This window comes from Tauraco erythrolophus, chromosome 9 (assembly GCF_009769465.1).
Source record: "Tauraco erythrolophus isolate bTauEry1 chromosome 9, bTauEry1.pri, whole genome shotgun sequence".
Classification (NCBI taxonomy): domain Eukaryota; kingdom Metazoa; phylum Chordata; class Aves; order Musophagiformes; family Musophagidae; genus Tauraco; species Tauraco erythrolophus.
In genome coordinates this window covers 8699891-8727177 of record NC_141473.1, presented here as the reverse complement: position 1 = coordinate 8727177, position 27287 = coordinate 8699891, and the positions used below count along the sequence as shown (strand labels likewise).

General features: G+C 36.1%; 1 protein-coding gene across 1 annotated transcript in view; it reads left to right on the top strand.

Annotated features, from left to right (window-relative positions):
* Positions 1–15944, top strand: part of ATRNL1 (attractin like 1) — a 526301-nt gene extending 510357 nt beyond the window's left edge. The window contains exon 29 of the mRNA XM_086616365.1: positions 15820–15944. Within this exon, the coding sequence (XP_086472491.1) occupies positions 15820–15944 (125 nt within the window). The remainder of the gene's footprint in view (positions 1–15819) is intronic.
* The last annotated feature ends 11343 nt before the right edge of the window (positions 15945–27287 follow it).

The following is a 27287-nucleotide window of genomic DNA, read 5'->3' as shown; positions in this document are numbered from 1 at the left end:
GTATTTTGAAGAGCCATTCTATCCATGCATAGTGTAATATGTAACATACATAGAATACATTTCTTTGTAATTTCAGATATTATTCTTAAGTGCATCTAACCTAGCAACTGAAATCTGTGTGATAAAATTGGCTCTGTTCTAGGAATTTTCCCCCAGCACTCAGAGCATGCACAGAATTATATCGTTATAAAATAATCCTTTCTTGGGGTAATGCTTATATATCTTTGTAAATCAGATTGCTAGTTATATATTTATTTACACATTCAATATTTACTGTCTGAAGAAATTCAGCCATGTGTACTTGGGGCACTGAAGGCAGAGCCAAGCCCTGAAGCTCTCAAAGCTGAGTCACAGTAGATGGCATAGTGAGGCACCACATTTGTCCTAAATTGTGTAAACCAGAAGACATTACTTTCATTTGAAAATATTGGCAACAAAGTGTGTTAACTCTCATCTGATCACTGGAATACTCTGTGCTAGCTTTTAAAAACATAAAATGCAAGAAAAATATGAAAAAATTATAATCCCCCATCAGATGTTGGAACTGCCAGAGCTTTCAGCAGGAGTTAAAGACAGATGAAAAGTAAAAGGTGTAATTCCTAACAAGGAGTAGCAGATGAGCTGCATTCAAGACAAATAGATTCTTCATAAAAATGCTGTGACATTTATTTTTGATATTAAAAATTCAAATGCCAGTGTTTAATATGTCTCATACACATCAGCTTTCTCTGTAATTCTGGGACTGTTTTGCCCTTAGTCATTTGGGGATTGCTTTTCCATTCGCTTTGATCACACTGTGCTTCTGCAATATTCCCACCAGTTATCCTAAGAACTCTGATAACTGAATCTTGTTTCATCTGCCCTAGAAAATAAAATATCATGAAGGGGACTCTCAAATAAAATGAGGAAAAAAAAAAAAAAACAATCACCACCCCAAAATGCTTATTAGCATCTTTAATGTAAACATTGGTATTTATGAGGATTTAACCAAACCTCTCAAAAATTGTAGCACGAATATATAGAATGCACAGCCAATATCAAATCTTTTCTCTTCTGCACAAAGGAAAGCATTTATCATTCTGGCAACACAAGGGACAGAAAACAATGCCAATTCACAAATAAAACCTCTCATGATTTAATATTGTTGTTTTGTCCCCAGCGATCCTAGAATGATAAATATTGTACCTTCTTTTGTCAGTATCAGAAACACTTTCATATGTGGAATAAAGGCTCATTCATTATGTTCATATTGTGGTTTTTCTGCCAGATTGCTTTTTTCAGGCCGTTTCAGTATATGTCGTACCGGTGATATCGTGCCACCTTTCTTGTGGTCATTCCAAAGCTCCACAAATACCTGTGATGCTACCATTTCATTCCTACTTATTACTATTTTTTGTTATTATTTTTTATATTCTTGAGGCTTTCAGAGGCCTCACTGTGATTGGGACCTCATTACATCAAGAGGTGTACAAACATGTACCTAATCTAGCCTACAAACACTGGAATTGTACATGCCGGGTAATGGTCTGTGGGGTGTGGTCCTTTGGGAAGCCCACAGGCAAAGTCTGTTTAGTCCGTTGCTTTTTTCCCCAAAGAAGGAAGGAAGGGGCAGTCCCATGGAGGGGACAGCACTTTCCTCTAAGGACTTTCTATGCTATTTGCTCCTGAGAAGATGCTGTGAGAGGTCAATGCCCATGAAATTTACACAGAACACAGTAGTCGTCCCAGGTAAAATGTCTGTAGCTCCGTCCTCATCCCACCTCGCCAACAACAATACATTATGGTTTTGTGTAGTATTACAATCTTTCAGGAACTGAAAGCATATCTTAATTTCAAAATATTTCTCCAAAAGTAGTTATTTTGCAAATAATCTCAGTACTTTAAATAGACTTACATGGGTTTTAGTGGGGAATGCACAAATGTTAATCACATTATGTTTTAAGAACTACTGTCCTGGCTTTAGTGTGATACCAAACCATCTCTCATTGAACGATGACATTAGGAAACATAGTCATTGCACTAAACCTAGGCAAACAAGCTAATCACCATATTAGCATGCATTAGTTAATTTGTGTGTAGCACTTTGGAGATAACAAGCTCAGTATTTTAATACTATTTTTCCTCCCTGACACATCTCTTGTCTTCGTATTTAAACCACTATGGAAAGGTCAGTAAACATGGATTTTGTAAATGACAGCTCTAAAATATGGCTTGAAGTAGCTAGTGTTTTGGGGGAAAAAAAAAACAAACACGTGAAAATTCAACTTGTTTGAGTCGGGCCTTCAATTTTGTGAGCCAGATTTCTCCTACCAAGCTTTAACAGGCTCATATATGGTTAAGCATTTGTTTCATTAAAAAATTCTCATTGCCTGGACCTACTGCAACTGCTGGTATGGACCAGAAGAGGTAAGTTTCAGGGAAAAAGGTTGATTTTACCTGGGTAAATAGAAAGGCAAAAAGTAGGAAGCAAAGTGAAAATGAAAAGACTGCGTTGTGGCTTCATCCTAGATGGAGTGCCCAGTTGTCTAAATTACTGAGCATATGCAGCTTCAGCAGAGCACAGCAATGATGTACCTCACCCTAAAGGCTGTTTGTTCCTGCAAGAGCCTCCTGGCCCTGTTCCTTCCCCTTGAAATCCGTCTCAGTGGATCTGGAGAGGACTTAAACCACACTGCCTCAGCCTCTGCGGACCTTCGGCAGCTTCATGCGCCTCTCACACTGGCACAGAGGATAGCTGTATCCTTGAGGCCATCCCGGTGAGAAAAACACATTTCTGTCACTTTTGCAGAATCATTAGTGAAAGTACAGTTAAAGACATCAAAGACGAGAAGTCGCATAAAAATGTGCACTAGTTAGCACACAGCTTTTAAAATCTTAAAGTAAATATTGTTCTTAAAGCACATGTGGGACTGAAATAATGAAATAAGGCTGACTGTATTTAGATTCTTCACAATCTACTTCATCACTCTAAAGAAATAATTAGCTCATAGTTCAAATGCGTACGGTTATTTTTATCTCTCTTTGTAAATAGTGGACATGTGTATTTTTCTTGGAAAAGAATTCCCCACTAAAATGAGAAGTCAGGAGAAGGTCAAATAATGATTATTAAGATGTTTGCGGCTTTTAAAACCTGCCATACTACCACCTCCTCACATTAATACAATCCAAAAAGCTGAAAAAATGTGGAAGGCAATTAGAGTAGTCTTAGTAACTAAAATCAGATTCACAAAGAGAATTCATGATTATTGGAAGTCTAGGTAGAGAAAAATAAGTACTTTGTAAAGGCAGTTAAATAGTGTGGCAGCTCAAGCTTAATGGAACAAGCAGCAAAAATAAGAGTGGAAAATGGAGGGCTATTTGGAAGGAAGGCAATGAAAAATAGTGCAGGAAAAAGCCAGGAATCCTATATGTTCCACTGTTGTTGTGCTGAATGCTGGTCCAGACAAGACAAAACAAACAAAAATCAACTCACAAGTTCACACATCTAAACACAAGCCTTACAGAGGTTTAGGTAAGTCCCTCTCATCTCTGCTACTTCCTCTTTTGGGGGATAATACCTTCTATTACTGAACCTCACACGTTGTCAAATTCCATTCCTAAAACTGTTTTTTTTCTTTCTCCCTTCCCTTTAAGACAGAAGTCATAAAATGTGGTGCCTCACTTGTTAGAAACAAGGTGCAGTTTGCCACTGATTACCTACTATTTCCATTCTTTGCACTCAAGCTTGCAGCAAGCTTTTGATGAACTAATCCGAAGCAGGAACCATGCTTTTCATTATCACCTACTTTTCTATTTTTTATGAAAATCAATGTTTGCTTATGCTGCTTCAGAGTCTCAAGTGTATGGTGTTTAATGGTATTGCTTTAAAGTTTTATATTTTATCTTTGTAACTTAGGATAATTATTTATAGTTGCAAATCATAATGTAGCAGCATTATGGGAAACAGAATGCTGGATTGCAGTGCAAAGGGAAGAGCAGATTCGGGGTTTATTATATTATTATATTATAGAAGGCACTTCAGAGGCTACGGAAGAAAGCAGCTCAAATTGTGGCAGTTCTCAGAAGCGAGGATAGCACAAAACAGATTTCATTCACAACACACTCTTGTATCATCATCACTGTATATATAGACATTAAAGTATAATTGAAATATAGAAAATCAGGAAATGAGAGAACTGAAGCCAAGTTTTCACATGTGATCAAAAAGCATATGGGAAAAAAATAGAGGGGGAAAAGGTCAGCAGTTAAATGGAAAATAGAAGACTCAACATAATTTCTACTTTTAAAAAGCACATGGGAGATTTAGCAAAATTGCAGGAGGGAATTCTACTGTCCTGCTGAAGGTTCATTTCTCCTTTATCACATAATAAAAACTTTCTGAAATACATAAATGAAAACTAGCTCCTAATCACATCTTGGAAATACAAAGCCAGCATGGTGCTTTGTGTAGCATGTCAGTTTTTAATGGAAATATTGTAAAGAACAATGCACAGAATTGCTCTGAATTTTGCCTCCTGTCTCAGGCAACCAACCTAACTTTGGAAAACTTCAAGCAGAGTGTATCTCCTGCCACATCATCTTCTCCCTGGTTTCATATCTGGTACTTCTTACTTCCTTGACTAGTGATGAGGAAGGGCTGCTGTAGTAACTCTTCAGTTTTGTTTTCATTGAGTGCATCTTCTGGGAGCTGACATTAAAGGGAAATGGACTTCATGAAAATTTCTGGACTGTACCTTTCTCTTTGTTTCTACCTTTTGCTTTCGCATCTGTCGAGTAGCATGAGTTCTGTTGAACGGGAAATGAGTGAGAGATTTTACTTTGCTGTATAAAAAGGTGGTGTGCACATCAGGCTGAGATTTATGCCGAATCTGATCCCAAGAGAGTAATTTTTCACAGCTCTTGTATCTCTTTGGGTGTGGTTCCTAAAAGGAGAAACACTGAACCTACATTTGTATGTCAGGAGGATCTTTCTCAGGTTTTTCCAGTTACAACTTCTAGATACAAAGGGCCATCTAGAAGAATGTTATAAGCAGCAAAAGTTATGGTTTGGTAATCTTTGTACCAGAACAGTTCTTTCAAATCTTATAATAGAATTGATAAATGAGACAATGAGTGCTATTTGTTGGAGTGTGAGTGCACATAGAGCTAGGTAACAAGCTGTGATTACTGTCAGTTTTCTAGTTTTTCCTCTCCAAAGTAGGAAGCATGCCTAGGACATATATATTTTCAATGATACGCAGTCATAGTATTACTGTCTCAGCATTTCAGGCATTTACCCTACCTGCATGTATCACACAAACAGAAATGGTGCTCTCTTACTATAATTTTACTAGTATTTATCTATATTGACTGTTCAGGACCAAGTGTATATAATCAATTATGAACATGCCGTGTTTGAAATGGAACCCTGTTTCCCTACATTTTGACAGTAATCAGGTCTAAGTGTTATTTTGCCTGTTAAAGTCCTAATATGGTGTAGTCAGTGTGATGTAGAAGATTCAGAAAAGAAAAATGAATAGCTGTATAGCTTGCCTGTATATACTGGAATCCTATTCAGAACTATTCTCTTTCCGTGCTGACCAGGATTCTGGTAGGGATATCTGTATAAAATCCTTGAGGTTTTAATTATTGTTTTTTTTTTTTTATGATTTGAGCTTTTCAGCCTTTTACCAAGCTTTTCTGCTAGAATCAATAAAAATCAATGTTCCATATAAGCTGATGCTAGATTTGCTGATGGAACCACCCTAATACTGGCAGCAGGGCATTGGTGTCTTATTTTTTTTTCCTTATTCTCAGGCATTAATAGGTACTGAAACTACAAATACCCTTATGTCAGAGATCCTGAGGACCCTGAAGTTGTCATTTCAGTAATATTTCAAAATATGGTTCAAAATTCTGGGCACGTTTTCTGTCCTGTTGACTTAATTCTCTGTTGCACTCCCAAGATCGTTTGTTTTGTTGGAGTGACTACTGGCTATGTAGCTAGGGATGTACTGAATGTCTAATTGTGGAAATCAGCAGAATACTGAAAAACTGGCGTTGTTATTTGGCCAGAACCAAATTACAAGCCAAACAGTGGTTAGAGCGATGATATATTGCAGCAGTATGTTGGAAATGGAAAACAAGTCCAGTACTTCATCAACCTTGGAAAGCAAAACTTATAAGTGAGAATGCATTATGGGAAAGCACTGCAGATATCATGCCTACTTCTGATTAAGCTGCAGTCCTATTGAATTTCTGGTGAACTGTAATCATTTTTTTGTATGAACATGTTCATCACTGTCTGGTTTAAATAAAATTTTTGACAGTGGAAAAAAAGCCAGCACCTGCAAAATAAAGATGCAAGAGTGAGAAACAGCATCTTTGAGAATTATTGCTCTGATCTTCTCCCTTAAAAGTAAATGATAATGTAAGTAGTATTATTTTATCTCCAGTGGGAGCAGAATTGGCCCCTCCTGGGCCCTTAAACCTCTTGTCTTTAAGGTTGTGTGTTTTGTCTTGAGGAGGAGAGTAGTAAAGCTACAAATCTGACAATATACATTATCACCCAGATGGAATATTAGGGAGGTAGTCGCAAAACCTGAATTTCACCTGGTGAGGTTAATCACCTCAGATTTCCTCTACAGACAGAAAGAGATCTGCTTTAAATCATCCCCTGCAAGTAAGGCCCCTCTGGAGGGAAGCAAACCCCAGAAAATACCTCTGCCTTTTCTCTTTCTAGCTGTTCTGCTGATTGCTTGGTTGTGTTCAAACCTTCTCACTGTTTCCCACATGCATACGTGTGCACACACAGACACATGCAGATATTCTGATTACTTAATTGCATGAAATGATAGTTCAGCACTGCATTAATGGAGCGTTGATCACGCTCCGTTTATACAAATGATAAGTCTCTGTCTCCCAGGAGTTCATCCTGCTCACCAGTTAACAAGTCCAACCTGCATGAATGGATTTGGGGAAAATACTTTTAAGATGTTGTAACTGAAGCTCACAATTTTTTACAGTTTTCATATCTTCACTTTTCTCTGATTGGCGTGCGTGGTCCCAGTGAAAGAAGATTACTGAAAATAGAGGCAGAGTAAAATAACACATACAAGGATACAAGTAACCTCAAGTGTACTGGTCTGGAGGACACCTTTATAATCCAAATGTGTCTAATTACTATAGAGAGGTTCATAAACTAACCCTAACTAGGTCACAGCTGTGATACTGACTTCTGAACAAAACCAATTATAACTTTGTTTGTATTTACCCAGGTATTGCTAAAGGTAAGTGAAAATAGTGCTTCTTCAGTATACCAAGGAGATTTTTTTCTCTTCTACAGAAATGGGTTTACAAGACCAAATTGGATTGTGGCATGATTAATGCATCTCACCAAATTCTTGCAGAGTAACAAATTAAATTAGTTTATAGTGATTTTCTTGAAAACAAATTAAACGCCTGTACAACATCACAAGAATAGAGATGTTTTTCATAACATATGGATAAATGATTCAATGGAAAGGAGATGTAATCAGACTGAAAATTTAATAGTTTGTGTGAAAAAAAATCCAAATGCTTCAGATTTTACTGCCCATTATAGAAACCAGTGTAATTACTTGCATTTTAGCACATGATGTATAATATGCAGTGGGAGAGCATCAGGGAATTAATCTGCATGACGTTTGCACATATTCTAAGCAGATTATTCCTTTTTAGGTGTTTTTAATAGCCATTGGTTAAAAACCAAAACCCTTGTTTTGCTAATAACTTAAAATAACAATTATTTTTTGAATTGAGGTGATTCGCCATTGACGTACTTGATTGATGGCTTTCTGAAAATGTTATATATCCTATAAATTTGGTTTATTCCCTCTAAAAATTTAAACATATTTTGATACTGATACACTTGTTTGAGTCTCCAAAACTTACATTCAAGAAATGCAGTGTAGAGAAAGTCTGGCTACATGCATAATTATTCATGCAGTAATTACTTACGGCTTAGTTTTTAATGTAAAAGGAAAAAAAATTTACACACAAATATCTGCCATCATTTTGTATAAAATAGGCCATGTTGAGGAAGACAATGGAACAATGAGGGGCATTCTCAGATTTCTGAAATTACCATTTGTGGTCCAAGGTTCAAAAATTAAAATAATGGAATAAAATAATGGTCTAGCAATAGATTGTCTATAACTACTGCCAAGGTAAAACTTCTTAGATAAAACCATCAAGATGCTTTAATTTTCTTAGCTCTGCTATTCTGTGAGAAGAATGTATTTTCTGACTAAATGTTATGCCTGCTTTATTAATTGAAATTTAGTACAGATAAGTATTGCAGCTTCAGCAGCTATTACTAAAGTAGTCTAAATGTAACCATTTCCCAAGCCTATTGTTATATCTAAAGTGACTCAACAAGGGGTTTGGGAAGAAAGTTTTATCATCAAATTCAGCAGTCAACTACAACCCTTTTTTCATTACTTTTTTTAGTCTGCAGAGTCAGTCATATTCTTAATATGACTGGACAAATCTGTGACAAGGTTTACCAGGGAGCCCCAACAAATAGGGTCCAAGAAATAGATCATATACTTAGTAATGTTGTTTAACCATCATAGCTTAAGGTGTACTTTGCTCTTCAAATTTAAGAATTTTTTGGCAAAGCGAGATGTCAGAGATCTTGGGAAAGTATCTGTAGTTCCATTTTTTCCTTCATTAGAAAATGCATGTATTTGATTTTAATGGAAGTCTATATTCCATACACCTGGATTTGGGTTACCCTTCACCAACAGGTTAGGTTAAAGACCAGTTTTATACAGTTTGTTTTTCATTCCCACAATTTTTTACATTTCTTCCTATTAGTTTGCATTCTACTGTTTTCCATTGAGCCTGCATTAATGACGCTATTACCCTTGCTGTTCCTCTGGTCTTGCCCAAGTACTCTTTGACTGTCATTCCTTTGCTTCCTCACCACCAGTGTGCATAGCCTTCCTGTTGCTGCAACCTCTCCAAAACACCATCTTCCCTCTGCATCGCCAAACCAAAAGCCCTTGCCCAGGATCTCTGCAGCTTACTTCTGAGCTACTGCCACATTGAACAATTACTGTCTTAACCACGTTTATTTCAGATCTTGTTCTTGACAATTTTTTTTTAATCACAGAAATAATTTTTAGTAGCTTCACACACTCCCGTTTTCTGTTGCCTGAAATATCATTATTCATCTTCAAGACCCACCATGACGTGCTGTTCCCCACTTGTCATTTCTTAAGCAGTTTCAGATGAGAGGTCTCCTCCCAGCTCAGGTCAGCCATTATCTCAGTCTTCCTCTCCCACTGAAGTGCATTTCTGCTTCCATCTGTGCTGCCTTCCCTGGGCAAGGCGCACATGTTGGATTGGTGTACAGGTCTGACGATACAATCCATCTAAATGTCATCATCTCATGTTAGCCCGTTTTTAAAAGGAATCAGTGAAGGAGCAGCTGAGGGAACTGTGATTGTTCAACCTGGAAAAAAGGAGGCTGAGGGGAGATGTTATTTCTCTCTACAACTACCTGAAAGGAGTTGTAGTGAGGTGAGTGCTGGTCTCTTCTCCCAAGTAGTAAGCAATAGGACAAGAGGAAATGGCCTCAGGTTGCACCAGGGGAGGTTTAGATTGGATATTAGCAAAAAAGCTGCACCAAAAGGGTTGTCAAGCATTGGAGCAGGCTGCCCAGGGCAGTGGTTGAGTCACCATCCCTGGAAGTATTTAAAAGATGTGTGGACATGGCGCTTAGGGACATGGTTTAGTGATGGACTTAGTGTTAGGTTAACGGCTGGACTCGGTGATATTAAGGGTCTTTTCCAACCTAAATGATTCTATGATTCTTGTGTTCCAGCAGTCTTAAAAAAGAGTAGGAGAAAAAAGCTTTCATTAATCAACATTAGATTGCACCAATTCCAACCTACTATCCCAGTGTCTCCAACTCCTCACTACATCCGCTTTGTCAGTATGGTGGTTTTTTGTCCTGCCGAGTGGACAAGAGCTATCCCAAAGTGCATAGTCAATCACTGCCTATCCACAGCCAGAGACACCCGTACTGTCTCTTAGCCACTAATGGATAGTTTAAAGGCACCAGATGTTGTACAGACCTGGATTACAGACTAAACTAGAGATATCTCACACTGAAAGGGAAGGGGAAACTGCCTGACTGTATTAAAAAAAAAAAAAAAAATCACTGCCGACCCCTCAAAGCACAAATATTTCACACAAATAAGTAGGGCTATTTCCTTTGCAAAATGAGAAAAATTGGGAAAGGCTGAGCATTTTGTAAAAGATCCTTTATTGTATAGTCTGCATTTCCCACAAACTGACAGCAGGTAATTTATAAGTCTATTCTGGGAATAAGAGTTTCTTAGCCCCTTATAGATAGCTGTTATTACTAAATACCAAGGGTATAATACAAAGATGCATGACATCTCCTCTCTGCTAGTGTGTGGCTATTTAATTCCACACTATCATTATTTAGTTTATTATTGCTATGGTTTAAGCTCTGTCTCATATTTTACTTATTTAATTAAGTTATATGCATAAGAAAAGGAAAACATACCTCCTGGAGTCTTGGCTGTCTTCCCATCTAGCAAAAATTATCACTGAAAAAAAATGATGAGGTTACTTGCCCAAAGTAATTTCCTGGTTAGTTTAGTTTGTTTAATACATCTTTCTCATAGTAAGAGTGGTGTCAACTTAAAATACACATCCATACACCAAACAGGAAAAGAAGCACACAAAAAGACTTTGTGATTTTGAGATGCTGTCAGTTTGTCCTTTTTAAAAAAACTCTAATTCAAATTAAAAAAAAAAAATTCAATATGACAGGTTATGAAGATACTTATTCTTCTTGGCAGTTGCTTAAGAATGTTTTTGTCTATGACTAAGTCTATGATCTCTGGATATTGTCTAGGCACACCTGCCAGATCAGGACCCTTGGATACACATGAAGGATTTGACTATTTTCTGACTTTGAAATGAACTTAGCTCTATTTTGCAATACAGTGGTTCCTCTGACCATGTACACTCTTAAACTTCAGATGACTCAATTTTTGTTCTGGAAAGTAAGCACTTGAGTTGAGGTTTGTATGTGATTAGGAGAAGGTTTTGTAGATCATGCCTTTGAATCTCAAATTTTGTTCTGGTTCCATTTTTATGTGCCTTTTGGATGTCTTCTGACACGATTTAATCTATACAGCACAGGAGTGTGCAGCACAAACAACATTCTGGCCTTTTCAGTCATGAAAATTAATCATGAGGTAGCCCACTTGGAAAAACTTTGGTTGAGAAAACAGGAAAAGTATAGGAAGTACCAGAAACTCTTGAAAATTTTACCAAATAACTAAACTGAATAAGAATATTCCTAGCACAACGTCTCATAGAAAGTAAGAGTTTTTGCAGTGGGTACTCAGAAATACTTGCCTAGTAACAGCCTTCTTGAAAGCTATGTGCCTCTGCCATTATAGACACTATGGCTAGCATAGATATATTTCCTATGAAGAATAAATATGTGCAGTCCGGGTATACATCCATAAAAGTTATCGTGAATGTGATCTGTTTCATCAAATTAAGAAATAGATAATACAAAACTGCATTATTAACAAGGTGGGTTTGTATATAAATATTATCTATACGTAATGTACTTTGTGAATTTACAAAACAATTCTTCATAGACTTGAAATAATGATAAATGACAGAACTCATTAAAATTCCCTACATAATAACTGCTAGTTTTACTGTTGATCATGAAATTGCTTTACTGGCTTCACTGTGTGCTGTGGTCATCTTCATGAGGCATGAGTGTAATTCTCATCACTTAGTATGTCTTCAAACTGCTTAGATCCGTTTGTACAGATATTCATGGGCATTGCATCTTCTACAATGGAAAGACTTCAGATAACTGGTCCTTTAAAAGGACTCTGTCCACTGTTAGGTGAGCATGTACAGAGCTTGTCTTTAAAGAATCAACAAATGGAAGTGACACAAAGGCTGTTGGATGCTGAAGGGTGAAGCTATTACTTTAACAGTATAGCATTTACTCAGTCTTTTCTGCTTAAATCTCTCTGTATGACAGCTGTCATTTCATTTTCATTGCTTAAGGTCACCTTAAGCAATGACTACAATTTTGGTTAAAATATCAAACAAATCCAATTGATCTACCTCAGTTGTAGTTATTTTATTGTCTTCAGCTTTCTGAATGTTCTGATTATGTGTAACAATGAGAATGTGTAGAATGTAATCAAATGAAGACATCTATCTGAGTGTTATCTCTGAATAATACGTATTTAAATTTAAAAAACATTTCCAGTTACCAGCCCTACCCATGAATCTGAGGTCATTCTTTGTTCCCTTACTTTTAACAAAGGGGATAGTAAGAACTCAATGTATTTCTCATTAAAACGAACAATGGAGGAGGAAAAAAAAGGTTTTAAATATGCACGCCAGCATGTAAGACTAACTTTTTCAATGTAAGGTTTTTTTCTACTTTGAGAGATAGTGTAGCCTTACATCAGTTCAAATGTAGCTGTATACAATCAGAGGAAAAACGTTTAAACATCCCAGCATGGGTATTTCCATTTAAATCTGATTACAGTGAAATAAAAGTGTAGCTATTAAAGGTTTAGAAGAACTACAAATACAAGCAGTAAAAGAAGACAGTTAGTAAATGAGGTAGTAAAACATTTCAGCAGGGCAAACAGTTTATAGCACTCAGCCTTCCTGTAGCAGACTGTGCTATTCACTACAGACCCGTGCACTGTTCCCTGAACTGCACTTAAACCTGCAATTAACCTTTCACGCCTAATGAAGCTGTTTTGCTGCAAAATTAAAATATATAGTACTGCCTGTTTTTACAGAGACTGGGAGGAGAGCATCTGAAAATGAATGACTTTTTCAGATGCTTTTGTTCAAATACAGAATTAAAGTGCTGTTTGTGTATAAATCGGGAATGTGCTTTTCAAGGCAATCTCATTTGGTGTGCTGTATTTTATTCCTGTACTTATTAATTGTTTTGCATAATTGTTAAAAAAAAAAAAAACAAACCACAACAAAAAATTCACACACCAGTAATTTTATGATTAGACACTAACTTTCTGAGAATAAACTATTACCATTTAGCTTCCATTAGGAAAGACAATAGTTCTGCTAAAGATAACCAAATTCATATTGCTTTCTCCAGTATTTTTCTCATTGTGGGTGCAATTATCTCTTACAAAAATATACTTTCCACTTATGTATTTGACTGGGCTAACTTCTTAATGAGCTTTCTATACATATCCTTAAAACAAGCCAGAGATTGTTTTAGCTGCATAGAACTAGGTCAGGTTATTTCTATAACATTTAGTAGAAAACAAACTAAACTTAAAAATAGGTCCAGTTCTGCAGCTAGACTTGAATTTCCAGAAATTAGACTGTTAGAGGTGACCCATTGGTTGTCCGTGTGGGACGCTTACTGACTACGCTGTTCCTTTCTGCCATGTTACTCAAGAGTCAAAAGCAACCGGAGACCATGTACTGGTTTGGCAAATACCAGTTTGGATGGTATTTAGGATTTTTAAATGGCAGCATTCAGGGAAGGCAGGTAAATGAAATAACTTACGAACTGAGGTAGCAGATACAGAGCACTATAAAATTTACAGTTCCAACTTCAATGACTAGAAATGTATTCACATTTGTTGTTTAGATATAAAACCTGTAAAATAAAGAGAATGTTTCATTGAGTTTTTTTAATGAATATTTAAGCTACAGCATTTTTATCAAATCTTCTGTTGTATTTTGATGTAAATTTGGCTTGCTTGCAGTGTCTGTGCATCAGCTTGACTTGGTAAATGAAATTCCTTTAGACTGCCAATGTGAAGTAATGAATTGTTCCCCCAGTTAATTGTATTGCTTTGATAACAAGGAACTACGCTGGGTGTAGAGAACATAACAAATGAATTTCATCAGATGATTTGTGTGACGTTTTGAAAAATGATGACCGATTTTAATGGAACTCTAACAGCATGCCAGTATATCCCAGTACGCAGCTTTAGATTTCAAGGAAATAGTTCTTCCTTTTTGTTAATTGTTATGTAAAGTGAGGTTAGCATCATACACGCAAGTATATTTTAAAATGTCTTCTAAAAAATGGAAAACTTGTTTTCCTGGTAATATTCATTCCATTTACCATACTTCCTAAGCCTAGCTGCCAAAGACAAGATCACATGTAAGCAACTATCAAAATGTTATTTAAGTTTTATCCTTGAATTTTCTAATTCTGGGTACTGCAGATACCTTAAAGGTGCCTTGAATATTTCAAAAATTCAATTTATCAAAATCCAATTTAAGGCATCGCTAGCTCATGCCAGGAAATATACGTGTATGTGAGAAAAACGACTTAATTAATCTTGGCTTAACATGTCTTGAAATGCAGCAATGACAATTGTACTTAGCATTTTACAGTGTAGTGCCGTGTATTTTCAAAAAGCTGTATGCACATTAATTAATGCTTGCAATGTTTTTGTGACTTACGAAAGATAGTATTACAGTGTGCAGTAGGCATAGGTGTTTTCTGGATACTGGAAAAGAGAACTGAACCTGACGGTATATCATATACTAAGAAAGAAGCCTGTAGAAACACTTGGAAGTGAAAAATATTTTTTGCGCGGTTTCTTAGTAGATAAATGATGTAATGAGCGAATGCATGAAAAATATTGCCAAAATTGCATTCTGTAATAGGTAAACTGAGTTGGATACTGGCCTGAGTCAAAAAATAGAGACTGCCTGTTAACCATGGTGAAAAGCATTTTCAAAAGTTTCCTTGTGGAGTACTACTGTTATTGGTTAGAGATGGAGATGTATTGGGCAGTATGGAGAACCACCACCATCTTTGCCTACATATATGTCAATGTGCTTTTGCAGATATAAGCGTCACGGTTTTATTGCAGCCATGGTGCAGTAGAATATTTGAATGATTTGAATATTCCTAATCCATTTAATTTCAGTATCACCTGTGTGAATTTAAAAATTCAGAACTACCATGTATGAAGTGTGTTGTCAGTCACAGCATTTCAGCAGACATCAGTAGTTTCTGGCGAGCGTGCAGTAAAAAGCAAAAGGAAAAGTAAATTCTTAACTCATTTCCTAAGCACGCCTACCCATGGCTTCTGTAATACTCTGTTAAGATTATAACAGGTCATGAAATATCAACAACTTAACCAGAATTTGTAAAAGAAGAGTTTTGGTGAGTTGAAAACATTTATAATTTCCCTAAGCCAACACCATCACGATTCACTATTCACAAATCTATGCATTCTCAAAAGATATTTTTTGTTCATGATAAATACTAGCCTCTGAATATTTCCAAATTAGGAAAGCATTCATATTGCAAAGGGAAATATTCAAGGGTACAATTTTGTCTTAACTGTGATCTCCATTTCTCTTTTCTGATTTGATAGTTTCATCCATTCCTAAATGCAATGCACAAACATTTAATGAGAGAAAATCCATGTCAGAGAGCTGGTGGTCCATGTAACCAAGAAAATGGCGATAAAGAGAGGTGATGCTAAGATCACACAACAAATCAATAAGAGACTTAAACAAACTCATTTCTCCTGATTTTCGATCTAGTGTCTTAACTGCACTTTTTTCTTCCTCTGTTTCTTCACTGTTACCAGGTAATATTTAGAAAGTGAGAACTTGTTATCTAACTCTGAAATAAAGCTGATCACTTCTGAGAAAGTACAAAAACTTGGCATGAAAGGAACCATCACACTGCTCTGGAACTCTTCTCAGCAAAGCTAGGCATTAAATTTTGGTTTTCCTTTATTTATCTTACAGGTCTTGCAATTGCAAGTGCGCTGATAGACATTTCACAACAGAAGCCTGCGGACTGTAAAGATAAGAGTTCAGGAGTCAGAAATCGAAAACATCATCTTTCAACACGTCAAGGAACTTGTGTCTGAGATTCAAAAACTACAATTGTATATTCTGTAATGTTTTCTTTTTAAATGGCTTCCATTGAAAGCTATACTACAGCCTCAGTTTTTATGGAGGCAAATCTATGAATGAACGTATGAGGTACTGTGCTCTGTTACAGTCACACAGCCTGCTATACCCCAAAGCAGAACAAACCTACGGCAGGTATGAGTATGTCTGATGAGCTTTAATAAAAGAGTGGATCCTGATATCAACAAAATATGTAATAAAATACCTAGTATTCTTAATCCTGAACATATCAGAGCAGGGAAAATCCTTGAACAGAACTTGGAAAAACTGTACGTTGTTTTGTACTGTAGAAGGAAATTGTATAATTGAAAACCAAGCAAATTCCAGGAAACTAAAGGACATTTTTGTATAGCTTAATGTAACAATGAGAATTGTACAGTTCTTTCCTTGTAATCAACATTAAGATTTCTTTCCAGCAAGCAGGAACTACAGAGGATCATTTGGATTTAGGTGTTCCTTTATCATTGCTCAAAATAGGTAAGCAGCTTTTGAATTTAGCATAGGTATGACCCAAGAACACCACATGTAATATTTGAAAGATAATTCCATAAAAAAACCTTCATTTGAGCATTTCATGGTTATTTTTCTTTACCTTGCAAAAGCCTCAGAAACATAAACTGGACTGCAATAGAGTGATGGGTGGGCTTTCATGTTTCGATACCTAAGAGTCTATTCTGAATTCTGAATGATGTATTTTACAAAAGTTCACACATGGGTCCTCCATGCCAGATAACTGATTAGTAAAATTAATTGAGCATGGAAGGGCTTCTGCGATGAAGTTTGCCTTTTTTTTTCTTCCAAGAGATTCTCAAAGATTGCAAATCTTAGGAGAGTTGAACTTGCTGTTATTCTACCTTCTCCCATTTCAATATTGAAATTCGCTTTTATCTATATATTGTGCTGACCTCCAAGCAGAAGAAATGAATTCCAGCTAGCACTTTGACCCTTGTTTTTATAATATAGATGTTTTTTTCTCCCAGATGCAGAATTTAATCTCATTCTCACCTTCACACCAGTTAAAAAACTACCCTGCAGAACAAAAATTAAATTAATAAGTATTTAGAAATCCAAGTTGCTTCCAACAGTGATTGGCAAATTCAGCATCCAGTGTGGAACCTCACACAATCAGTACTCAGCAACAAAAAGCAGATGAAAGAGTGTCCTTTCTACAGGACATTAGTTTGTAGGGGGGTTTAGTCGCCACAACAGACAACCCAACAAACAGCTTTAATGGCCCTCTGTCTTTTTATTTACTCAAAATTCATGAATATACAAAAGAGTAAGAGAATGCTAAGGGGCAGGTAGCAGACGTGTCATGTTCTTATTTACACGTTACATGTTGACAGCAGTATAATATGAAACTAGTAGTTTTGTACAAGTATAGTTTCTTAACTCCAAATTTGCCACCTTACTAGTACAGGAGAGTGATACAGAGGTATAAATGCCTCATGTAATGATAGACTTTTGGTAAATATGAGAGATATAAAAAGATAATTGATGTTTACTACTATATCTGTATTTTTCATGTTCTTTTTATTTCAGGAAGATGATGACATTTTACTGTTTATAGTTGACTCCATAGTTACTTGCATGCCATGGTGGTGCAGTAGCGGTAATAAAGCCCTGTTGTGAGTTGTGTTTATTTCGTAACGCCATTCATACTTAGAAGTACTCAGCTTAATTTGGATGAGGACTAAATGTAAAAATAACTATAAAAAGGAATGATTGTACAGTATGTAGTTATATCTTATACAGAAATATTAGGTTGCATCTAACCATGACTGCTCTATTGTTTTGATAAATTATGCACTCATGAATTATGGTATAATTATTTCTTAATGCTGGCATGATTGTTTCAGTATTTTCATATCTTAAGATAATTATCCTAAAATAATGCCATCACAATCCTGTGAATTTTATTGCCTATTCTGACCTCAAGCTCTTATATCTTAAAACTTTAAAAATTCCTTTTTAAAGATTCTGTTGGGACCTTTCAATCAGTGCTACGTAACGTAGTGAGAAAAAATGGTCTTTTGAACAAAACAACCCTTTCTGTCAGTTTTAAAGTTGAACTGTTCAAATGAATATAAACCGATGGAACTGGTTTATAGGATGCACACACTTACGAAAAGCAAAGAACCACTTGTCTGGAATATGTTCCGAACTGTATTATCCTCAACCTAAACATTTCACATGAGAAATATACAGTGTGTGTTTTGTGAATGTACTGGAAACCCCGTAAACAGGAAAGCCATGTAGTCTTGTAGAAGAGTTTTGACTGTACTCACTCGTAAAGGATTACATTTCACCATATCTCGACCGGAGTTTGACAAATACTTGAAAAGCACGTATGAGTTTCAAAGGGATTAAAATATTTTATTGCAACACTGAAGATGGGTAAATAGCTATCAGCGATTTTATTGTGTTAACAGTTAAAAATGTTGTTTTATTGTACAAGAAAAGCATGTGTGTCATGGGATCATTCAGCATTTTCATTCACTCTGAGAATGTGTTTTTCTAAAGTATCTTTCTTCTCCCAAGGTCCCTGATTGCATGCAAATTAGTAAAGTTATATAATAACAAAATAAATAAATAAAAAACTTTATAGAAGGGCCACACTTAAATACCAGAAGTTTGCCAACACATCTCAAACTAAAGCTTCAGAATAACTGTTACAGCTTTCTATTTGAAAGGTATAAAAATTTCATAATATGTCTGATAACTACATTTTGTTAGTTGTTGGCAAGTGCAAACTTTTTAATAATGACTGCTGTACATCAGATAAGATGTTTTATCAACTGTCACATTATCATTGCTTCATGAAAAAGCCCATTTTTTAAAAACCCTCTTCTCCAATTTAACTTTTGGACTCTTTAGAGTCACAAAATGTTGAATGGCCTTTTTTACCCCTAATGTGATTTATGTTGGATGAAAAATAAACAACTAAGCGCTGTTCTGTAACGTAAATCCAAGTGAAGTTCTGATTGTCAGGATTCCACCTCCAACCCCTCAGTCTGTGGATTCTGCTGAGGGAAATTCAGCAGCTATGAATTACTGTTCAAAACGTGAGATAGGCTGTCCACGATAGCATCAGTTCTCTACTTAGGTTCCTCTCTGTACTTGTGTATTTACATAAAGTCCTGAAACTACTTATATCAGGTTTGTGCACATATAGGTAATGCTTCAGAATGCTTACTGCCATTCATTACATTCCTATGAAATGCAATGAGATGCTAGTTTACCTATACAAAAAAGTTATCTTTATATTGCCACTATTAAAATTATATCTAAAACAAAGGCCAAATCCTAGATATATTCAGGCACGAAGATACCATTAATTAGGAACATTCAGATTCATCTGATTTGAAAAATTTCATAGCGCACTGCTCTCTTTGTAGTTGGAGTCCCCTCTCCTCTTCCCAAATCAAAAATATTTGGACAAGTTCAGATCGGGATGTGGAATTTCTTTTGTGTAAAATCTGCAGCAGTAATTATTTTCTAAATAATCCAATGTAGAGAGCTGGAATCCTGATGATAAGAATTTTAGTTGGGGATCACTTTAACAGATGTTCAGTCTTTATGCATAGTAACTTTCATAGTATTCATCTAAATTATAAAATCATTATGTATCTAATTTCATTACCAGTTTTTTAAAAAGCATCTGAAAGGTTTCTTGACAATAAAGGAACAGTCTCTGTTAAAGGTAATTAACAATCCTTCTCTTTTTTCTTTTTTTTTTTTTTTTTTTAGCAAAATTGTTATATCCAGAATGTTTGAAATTACTGGGTGAAATGAAATAAATTCACTCTATTTTTTTCAGTCTCTAAGGTGGAGCATTACCTGAAAAGCTATAGTTTACTGATACTTTACTCTAGATCATCTCTAGAGTAAAGTATGGAATATCTAAGGCTATTTTAGGTGCCTTTAGCAAATAATAGCAAAACTACTATTGTCTACAGGTGGCCAGAACTTCCCATACTGTCTTCAGCTGTACTTGCTTGCTAAATACTAATGAAGAAGAACAAAGCTGGCAAAAGCAGGCCTTGGAGAACCTGGGCTTGTATAATTCAGTGCTGTGTGTTGTTTCACCTTTTCCTTTTTTAATGATATTTCACTTTCAAAATGAATACTTGTATTTCTGTATGACTGCATATATGGCCACATGTAGTCATTTCTATGGCTACAGATATTTCTCATGTAAAAAAATCATCATCTTGTATATTTAGTTGAAATTCTAGTGAACTGCTGAAATTTGTTGTGAAGCTGAAAGAGACTACTATTACCCTAGGCTTTCTTGAATTGATACTTCCTTGTTCGTGTAAGTTGAAGCTGAGTCATGTTTTGGTAAAAACCATCTTTTTGCACCTCCTCAGATGTGTTAAACTTCTGTTTTCTAAAATAAGCAAGCAAGAGTGGGAATGATGAACAAAGAGAAAAAAACAATGCTCTTTAAAACAGGAAGCATATATATATCTATGAAATTATGTTATTGATTTCACAGCTGATCTAAATCAGAACATTTTCTCAGTTTCCTCACATATTCTCACATATTATATTGAATAATATGAAGACTTTAACTGAATCAGTGGCTATTAATGTGTATACTAATGATCATTTCTAGAGAAGTAAAACCTTAAATATATGTAGCTGCCTGAGTGAGGATATACAGATCTGTTTGAAATACTGTATAGAGAATGTTATTTCAGAGACTTATCAATTGGCTATCAGTATTTTCAGCAAGTCTGAGACTGAGTACAGAAAGTGAGGCAAGTGCCTTCCATCCTTTTATATACTCTATTTTTTAGTACATTTTCCTGTAACAGTTTTTACATGCTAAGGTCAGAGTTAATAGTACAGAAAGCATATATGAATTTAGAGTTAGAGAGAATTCATTTAAAAATAACTGTTTACCTTTCTATGTTATCAAAAGAATGCTTAGCTATGTTCTTTTCCAATTTTAGCAAATGCTTTTTTCCAAAAGAGCTTTTATTAGACAAGAAGCAAGTAAAGAATAAGATGGAGCTCTTCAAATACACTTCCAGACCTAGAGGATATCTTAAACATCTTATTCTACTGAAAGTCTCAGTCTTTTTAACATTCCTTTCCAGGTCAGTATTTATCAAAAATCATTGCTACCGCATATTTTTAGTGGTTAACATAAAGGACATTTTTTTTCTTCATGTGAAGTCTTAAAGCTCTTTTATGATATTCAGTTATAAAATATACTTGAGAAAAAACAAACATAGTTTTTGAACATAATGTTAGGATAACCACTATGGATGTTCTTACGACAGAAGTCTACTCAAATTGTCTATGTCCTAAAGCTTTCGCTGAGGTGTGAAATCTGTTAATATTCCTGCAAATCTCCTCTTTCCCTCTCCCCGAGGCACAAAAAACCAAATGGTTGGGTGTAAAAATCTTTCTAAATGTATTAATGTAGACAATTTTGTTTCTGCTTCTAAATAGATGGTTGGAATATGGAAAATCATTTTTTTGCTTTAAGTTTCCTAACTGAATACTTAGGAATGATAAAATTAACCTTACTAATGGCATAGGAATATTGAAGATTAATTAATTGATGTTTAGAGAGTACGCAGAGCTCTTTAGTGATCTAAAAATAACAGTCACTGTGCGAGTGTTAAGTGTATTTTAGTTATAAATTTATTTAGTATCAGATTTTATTAACAGTGCTAGATGTTGCGGTTTTCTATACCACAACTTGAGGCATAACTCAAATTAAAAAAAAAGACAAAAACATTTGCTGGCAGATATTAAACAGTTCGTACTCTGTGACTTTTCACACAATAGCGGTCCCAGAATTTGTACTCAGTTTCTCCTATTGAAGTCATTTTCCCATTGTTGGTAAATCATTTTACTGATCTACTCGACTTACTGATATCTTTGATTAATCAGGCTACACAGATTTCTGCTTTTATGTTATTCGTTCTTTGTTTTTTCTTCTTCAAGTAGCCATTCTTCGTACAGTTCCTTCTACTTCATTCTGACACCCACACCATAGGATCCCAAAGGTGCTCCACTATTTTGATGTTCATTGTAGTCTGAAAATGTCAGTGATTGTACCATTTTAACCATATTGAAGAATATAGAGGATAATGCATTCCATGCCTTACTCCCTCTTTATATGAAATGGGCCAGAGATTTTACACCATTTCATGCTCCATCTTCTTCATTGCAAATAGTGACTGTCCCTTTTTAGAAATGTTTTATGAGTTATAAATTCCTTCAGTGTAGCTCAAATGCTATGATTTAGCATCGTAAGATTTCTTAAAAGCTGTATATCTGCATATTCATTCTGATTATAGTGTTATATCTTATCAAATATCTCATGAAAATATTTAATATTTGATACAACTCTTTTCCAGAATCCCCACTGGTGTTATTGAACTGTTCCTGCTTTATTCAAAAAAAAAAAAAAAAAAAAAATTAAAAAGAAAGGAACAAAAGTCAAGCCTTCTAAGAAAGCTTTATAGATTTAAGAGAAAGATAGGCACCACACTAGCTTTTATATTGCATTTATGAAAACGACCTTCCGTGCTGGTTCATTCCATGTCAACACATGGTGCCGAGCTCTTCCCCAAGGGTTGTAGTTAATTTTTGGGTCTATTCAGAACTGAGATCCACAAACAACCCAAGCCCATCCCTCTATAACTTCCTTCTTTGAAAATAAAAGATTTTCATTTTTTAATCAGATTTTCAAGAAAATTATAGCCTTTCCTCCAGACAAGGATGCTGCCTTCTCAGGCATTAGTGTTCCTCCTCTGCTCCATCCCCTCCACCAAACCATTTGAATGTCGTCTTTCACATTGGCTTTCTGTCTTGGCATTTTCTTTTGATTCAATCTTGTCATGAAACCCGTCCAGCTGCATGCTGCTCCTGATTCCTTTCCAAATTCCCATATCTGGAAGTGTGCTTTTGGTTTCTTCAGCAGTTCCCCTGCTGTATCTATGAACATCTTACACGTAGTATCAGCATCATCTGTGCACTTTATATAGAATTCTTCCAACATCAAACCTGTCCTTGGCTGCTGCTCAGTGATTCCTGAATCCCCTGGAATTTGTAAGTTTTATTTCTAGCGTATATGTTTAATTTGACTCTGATGAGACAAAGCTGTCTCCTGTACAGGACTGTAAAGTTTTGATATCCAGCCAGTTGTTCCTATTCCCCTACCCTGCATTTTGGCTTCTCTTGCACCCTATGCACTCAAAACATTGTGTCCTCAGTTTCCATGCTTTCCTTACACTTCTGCAGTTTTACCTGCTTTCCCAAGACTTATTCAAGTGTTTTCTAAGCTTTTGTGCTTCTTTGTGAAGAGAAGACCTTCAAATCCAAGCAATATTACTTTAATATGACCTCACTCCTTTAGCCTGTCCAGGTTTTTATGGTCAGCAGAGCTTTCAGTCTCACACATGTATCCCAGGTATGGTGTTATGTCAAGATCAAGGCAACGCTAGCCAGAGCAGATGTGCTAAACCATCACCTAATTTATGTAGTACTGTAGATCTGGGGATTCTTTTGTGCAACAGCTGGGTTGGGGCGGGGGAGTGTTTGAGAAATTTAGATATTTTAAGTGAATTAGTCATATTGCTGTATAGGTCTTCTCGTCTTAAATAACTTGACTGCCATTTGCCACTGTGCCTCTCCCCATCCCATCAAAAGGAAAAGATACAGCTTTATCATCCCTTCACCATTGAGCCACTGATATTACTAATGGTAAACTTTTTGTTCTCATTTAGTTTATTTTATAAACTAATCATTTTTTCAAAAGAGGCCTTTAAATTTGTATGGCTCAATGGTAGCTCAAAATTGAAGCATTCAGAACTTTGGATTTACCCTGTCTTTCCTCAAAATTCTGTTACAACAAACTGCCTTTGTTATAAAAATTACAAATCCAAAAGGAGTTCTTTGAAGTTTGGTTGGCTTTTGCCTGCTTTGCAAAACCTTGCTTTGATGCTTTGATAGCAAACAACATAGAACTGCAAAGGTTTCTTTATTTGTGTTCCTGGGACAGTGCAATGTGCAAGCATTAGTTTGGCTGTCTGGGAAGATCAACCGGTTTGGTTTATAGACTCTAAAAACGAAGGCCAACAAGGGCATCAGTAGCTGTACCCATACAGATTATGTTTTCAACAACAACAACAAAACCAGCATCACTAAACCCTAAATAAGGAAAACTTAAACCAGTGAACAACCTGACGCTTTGTTTTCTGATTTCTCATTTGATTGTTAGGAGCGTGATATACAGGTGAAGTTCAGTTTCACGGGAGGAGAGGCAAAACAAAGTGCTAATCTAACTCATATTTACCCAAAATGTTATGTTTGTACTCACACACACGCATTTATATATGTGCCTTATCTATAAAAGTGTTAGTTTGGCTCAACATCTGCATTTTTGCTTGCAATTATATGTGCTATCTTTCTGCATAAAGAGAGCAGTGTCCTTCAGGGGCTTGAGGACTTTTCTGACTTTCCAGTCTAGTTTTTCACGGACCGTAGCTAAAAGGGGGGTTTACTTTGTGAGTGGATACCTTCCTTAGTTATCTAGGAGAATGAGCCCCAATGAAATCTTTGAAATCTTCAGGCTGTCATTTTGATAGAAATTCATGGCTGTGGAATGAAAAAGGATCAAGCAAAGTGGATTTAGCATAAGAGGCTGAATGCACCACTCAACCTTCAGGTGCCAGAGTACTAAGGCCAGAAGGTAACATTTAGATCAGGTTCTTTAACAGATCATAGAATCACCCTTCTGAGGTATGTCAGCAAAAATTCATTGATGACAGAGGAATGGCACAGGTTTGTAGGAACTGGGAGCAAGGCCAAAGCTTTCCTGTGGTGTAGGGACTCTTTTTTTAATTTATTACTCTGGTGTTTATCCTTTATATTTATTAGGATCATCTTGTTATGTCAACTGCATACATCGTATTACATTGCATCAGGGGTTTGTATGCCAGAGATTGTAAGGATACGCTTATATAGCGTAACACATTAGGGTGCAGATGTCTCCAGCTAACTCTAGGTGAGTTAGTGTGGGTACCAGAAGGGCATAGCTGCATCAGCACCGTGCTGCACCCCTGCTAATAGCTTACTGCTCTGCAGAGCTAATTAGCTCAGTGAGAGAGCACAGGATACTGGCACTGCTACAAGCCAGCCCGTTCCCAGCTAGCTCAGGTAGTTCCGCACGGCGTTTGATTTTGCTGTCTCGTTTCTAAGTTAGCAACATTTGCTGGATGAGCCTTAGTGCCAAAGCAATGTAAATAACAGCCCCGCTCCAGGAATACACTCAGTGCTATTGAGTGACATTTTTCTGCAGCATTTCTTCTATGAGCTGGTGAAGCAAAACAAATGTTAAGATATTCGTACCAGTAAGTATATTATACCCGTAAAAAAAGTCAGTTACTCCTTCTCCTATGAAGGCTGACACTAACTGTGCTGATCTGTGGAATCTGAGTCATAGCTTAAAAAAATCAACTGTCAGAAGAACTGTGTACTAAAGAAAAGCGACCAAGGAATAGCAAATATTCCTTGGATTCCTTTTGAGCCAGATTTTATGAAAGTTTGCTGCCTTTTGTCTGCTATTTTAAGCTACACATTACTCTCTGTACCTACGTGTCTGACATTTTGTTAGGTGCTCCTGAGTAAAATGCTCCAGCTCCAGAAGCATTTAAATTTGTATCAATAACGAACAGCTTTCATTCTTTCTCAGTCAATGTTGGCATATGCAAAGCAAATTGAAAGCTATGATCAACATAATAAACTGAAACATCTATCTCTTCCAGTCAGCCATTACCTTGCTATTTATTTTTTTTTTCACTTTAGATAAACAATCTACAATGTGTTTACTGAGGCTTGCACTGATATCCCTCAACGGTATAGGCGAGTCTACTTTTATTCCAGCAGACACAGAGAATAAGCCCACGGTGCACAGTGTGTTCAAACCCCTTTGAAACCTAAGATTATTTGTTCTCTGACTGTTTGAAGGTAATTAAGGAGCATTGCATGTTTCTCAATTAATGATTCCTCATTCAGCTGGGGATCTTTGATGCTAATTTGTTTTAATCAGGACAGAGACTGCTAAAAAACTAAACAATTCAGTGAAGAGGAACTAGGAATTTTTAATCAAGTGGAAAAGATCTAAATGCTATGAGGGACACATCCATCATAAGTTTTCACTTCTTGTTCATTTAACTTTGTTCTTTCAGATCTCATAAAACGTTGCATTAATCAATGCAGGAAAGTTTGTTAAGATAAAGAACGTGACGTGTTTTTTCCTCCAGCTGACGTTAACGTTTGTGCAAAAACTGCGAGTTGGAACACAAGCTATGACATTAAAAAACATTCAACACTGGTTCTTAGTTCTGCACAAAAGTTATAGTTTCATATTTTGTCAAACATCCTATAGAATGGTGTCAATCGTTGTGGTCTTAATATGCTGGAGAGTCACTGTAAAAAAATGTTGGTTTTGTAGGGGGTAGAATGCTCTTCATTTAAATATTAATTTTTTAATTATTTTGGTGTCACACTACATGCATACATTGGGCAAAGTGACCTTCTGTATTCTTCTGCACATGGAACTAATATTTCAAATGCTGCAGCTCATGCTACATGGAATCATACGGTTTCTGAGTAGACCATGCATAAGTTGATAAAATAATGTTTTATTCCTAAGTACATTTTTTTATAGCACTGAGGCAAAAATGCTTCACAGTTCTGCCTCCTCCAGCTGCTTTACCACGACAGACTTCATGTCTTCCACTGTGCAAATAGTACCAATGCGCATCTTCTACTCCCATGGTTTAAACAGAGGTGGGGTGCTCCCAGGGGTCTTCAGCCATCTGACACAGTTAAAGACGTGAAGGACACCTAAGTCCAACAAGTAGATCTTCCTGTATAAGCAGTGATTTGGCACCTGTTCAAATAAAGGCAAATTGTAGGTGCTAAGGAGTTTGACCAGAAAGAGGGGCATTTAGTGGCTTTGAGATTTTTAGTGTTAAGGGACATTCTCAGATTCCAAATTCTCATGTGACCTCCAGCATCTTCCCAATTAGTGTTTTTAATGCATGAATTCTGATTTGGAGTGGTACCTAACTTCCAGTTCTTAATTGGTTCCTGGTGAAGTGCTGTGTACTAAGCTCAAAACAACACCAGAAATATGCAGAGAGCCAAGGTGGCTCCTTCCACCTTGCCCTTCCTTCTTTATGGCTGTGAAACACTGTGTTTATTTGGTAGTTCAGGAGTCCAAATGAACAGAAAAATCCTGCTAATAATTTCCTAAAGACCTATAT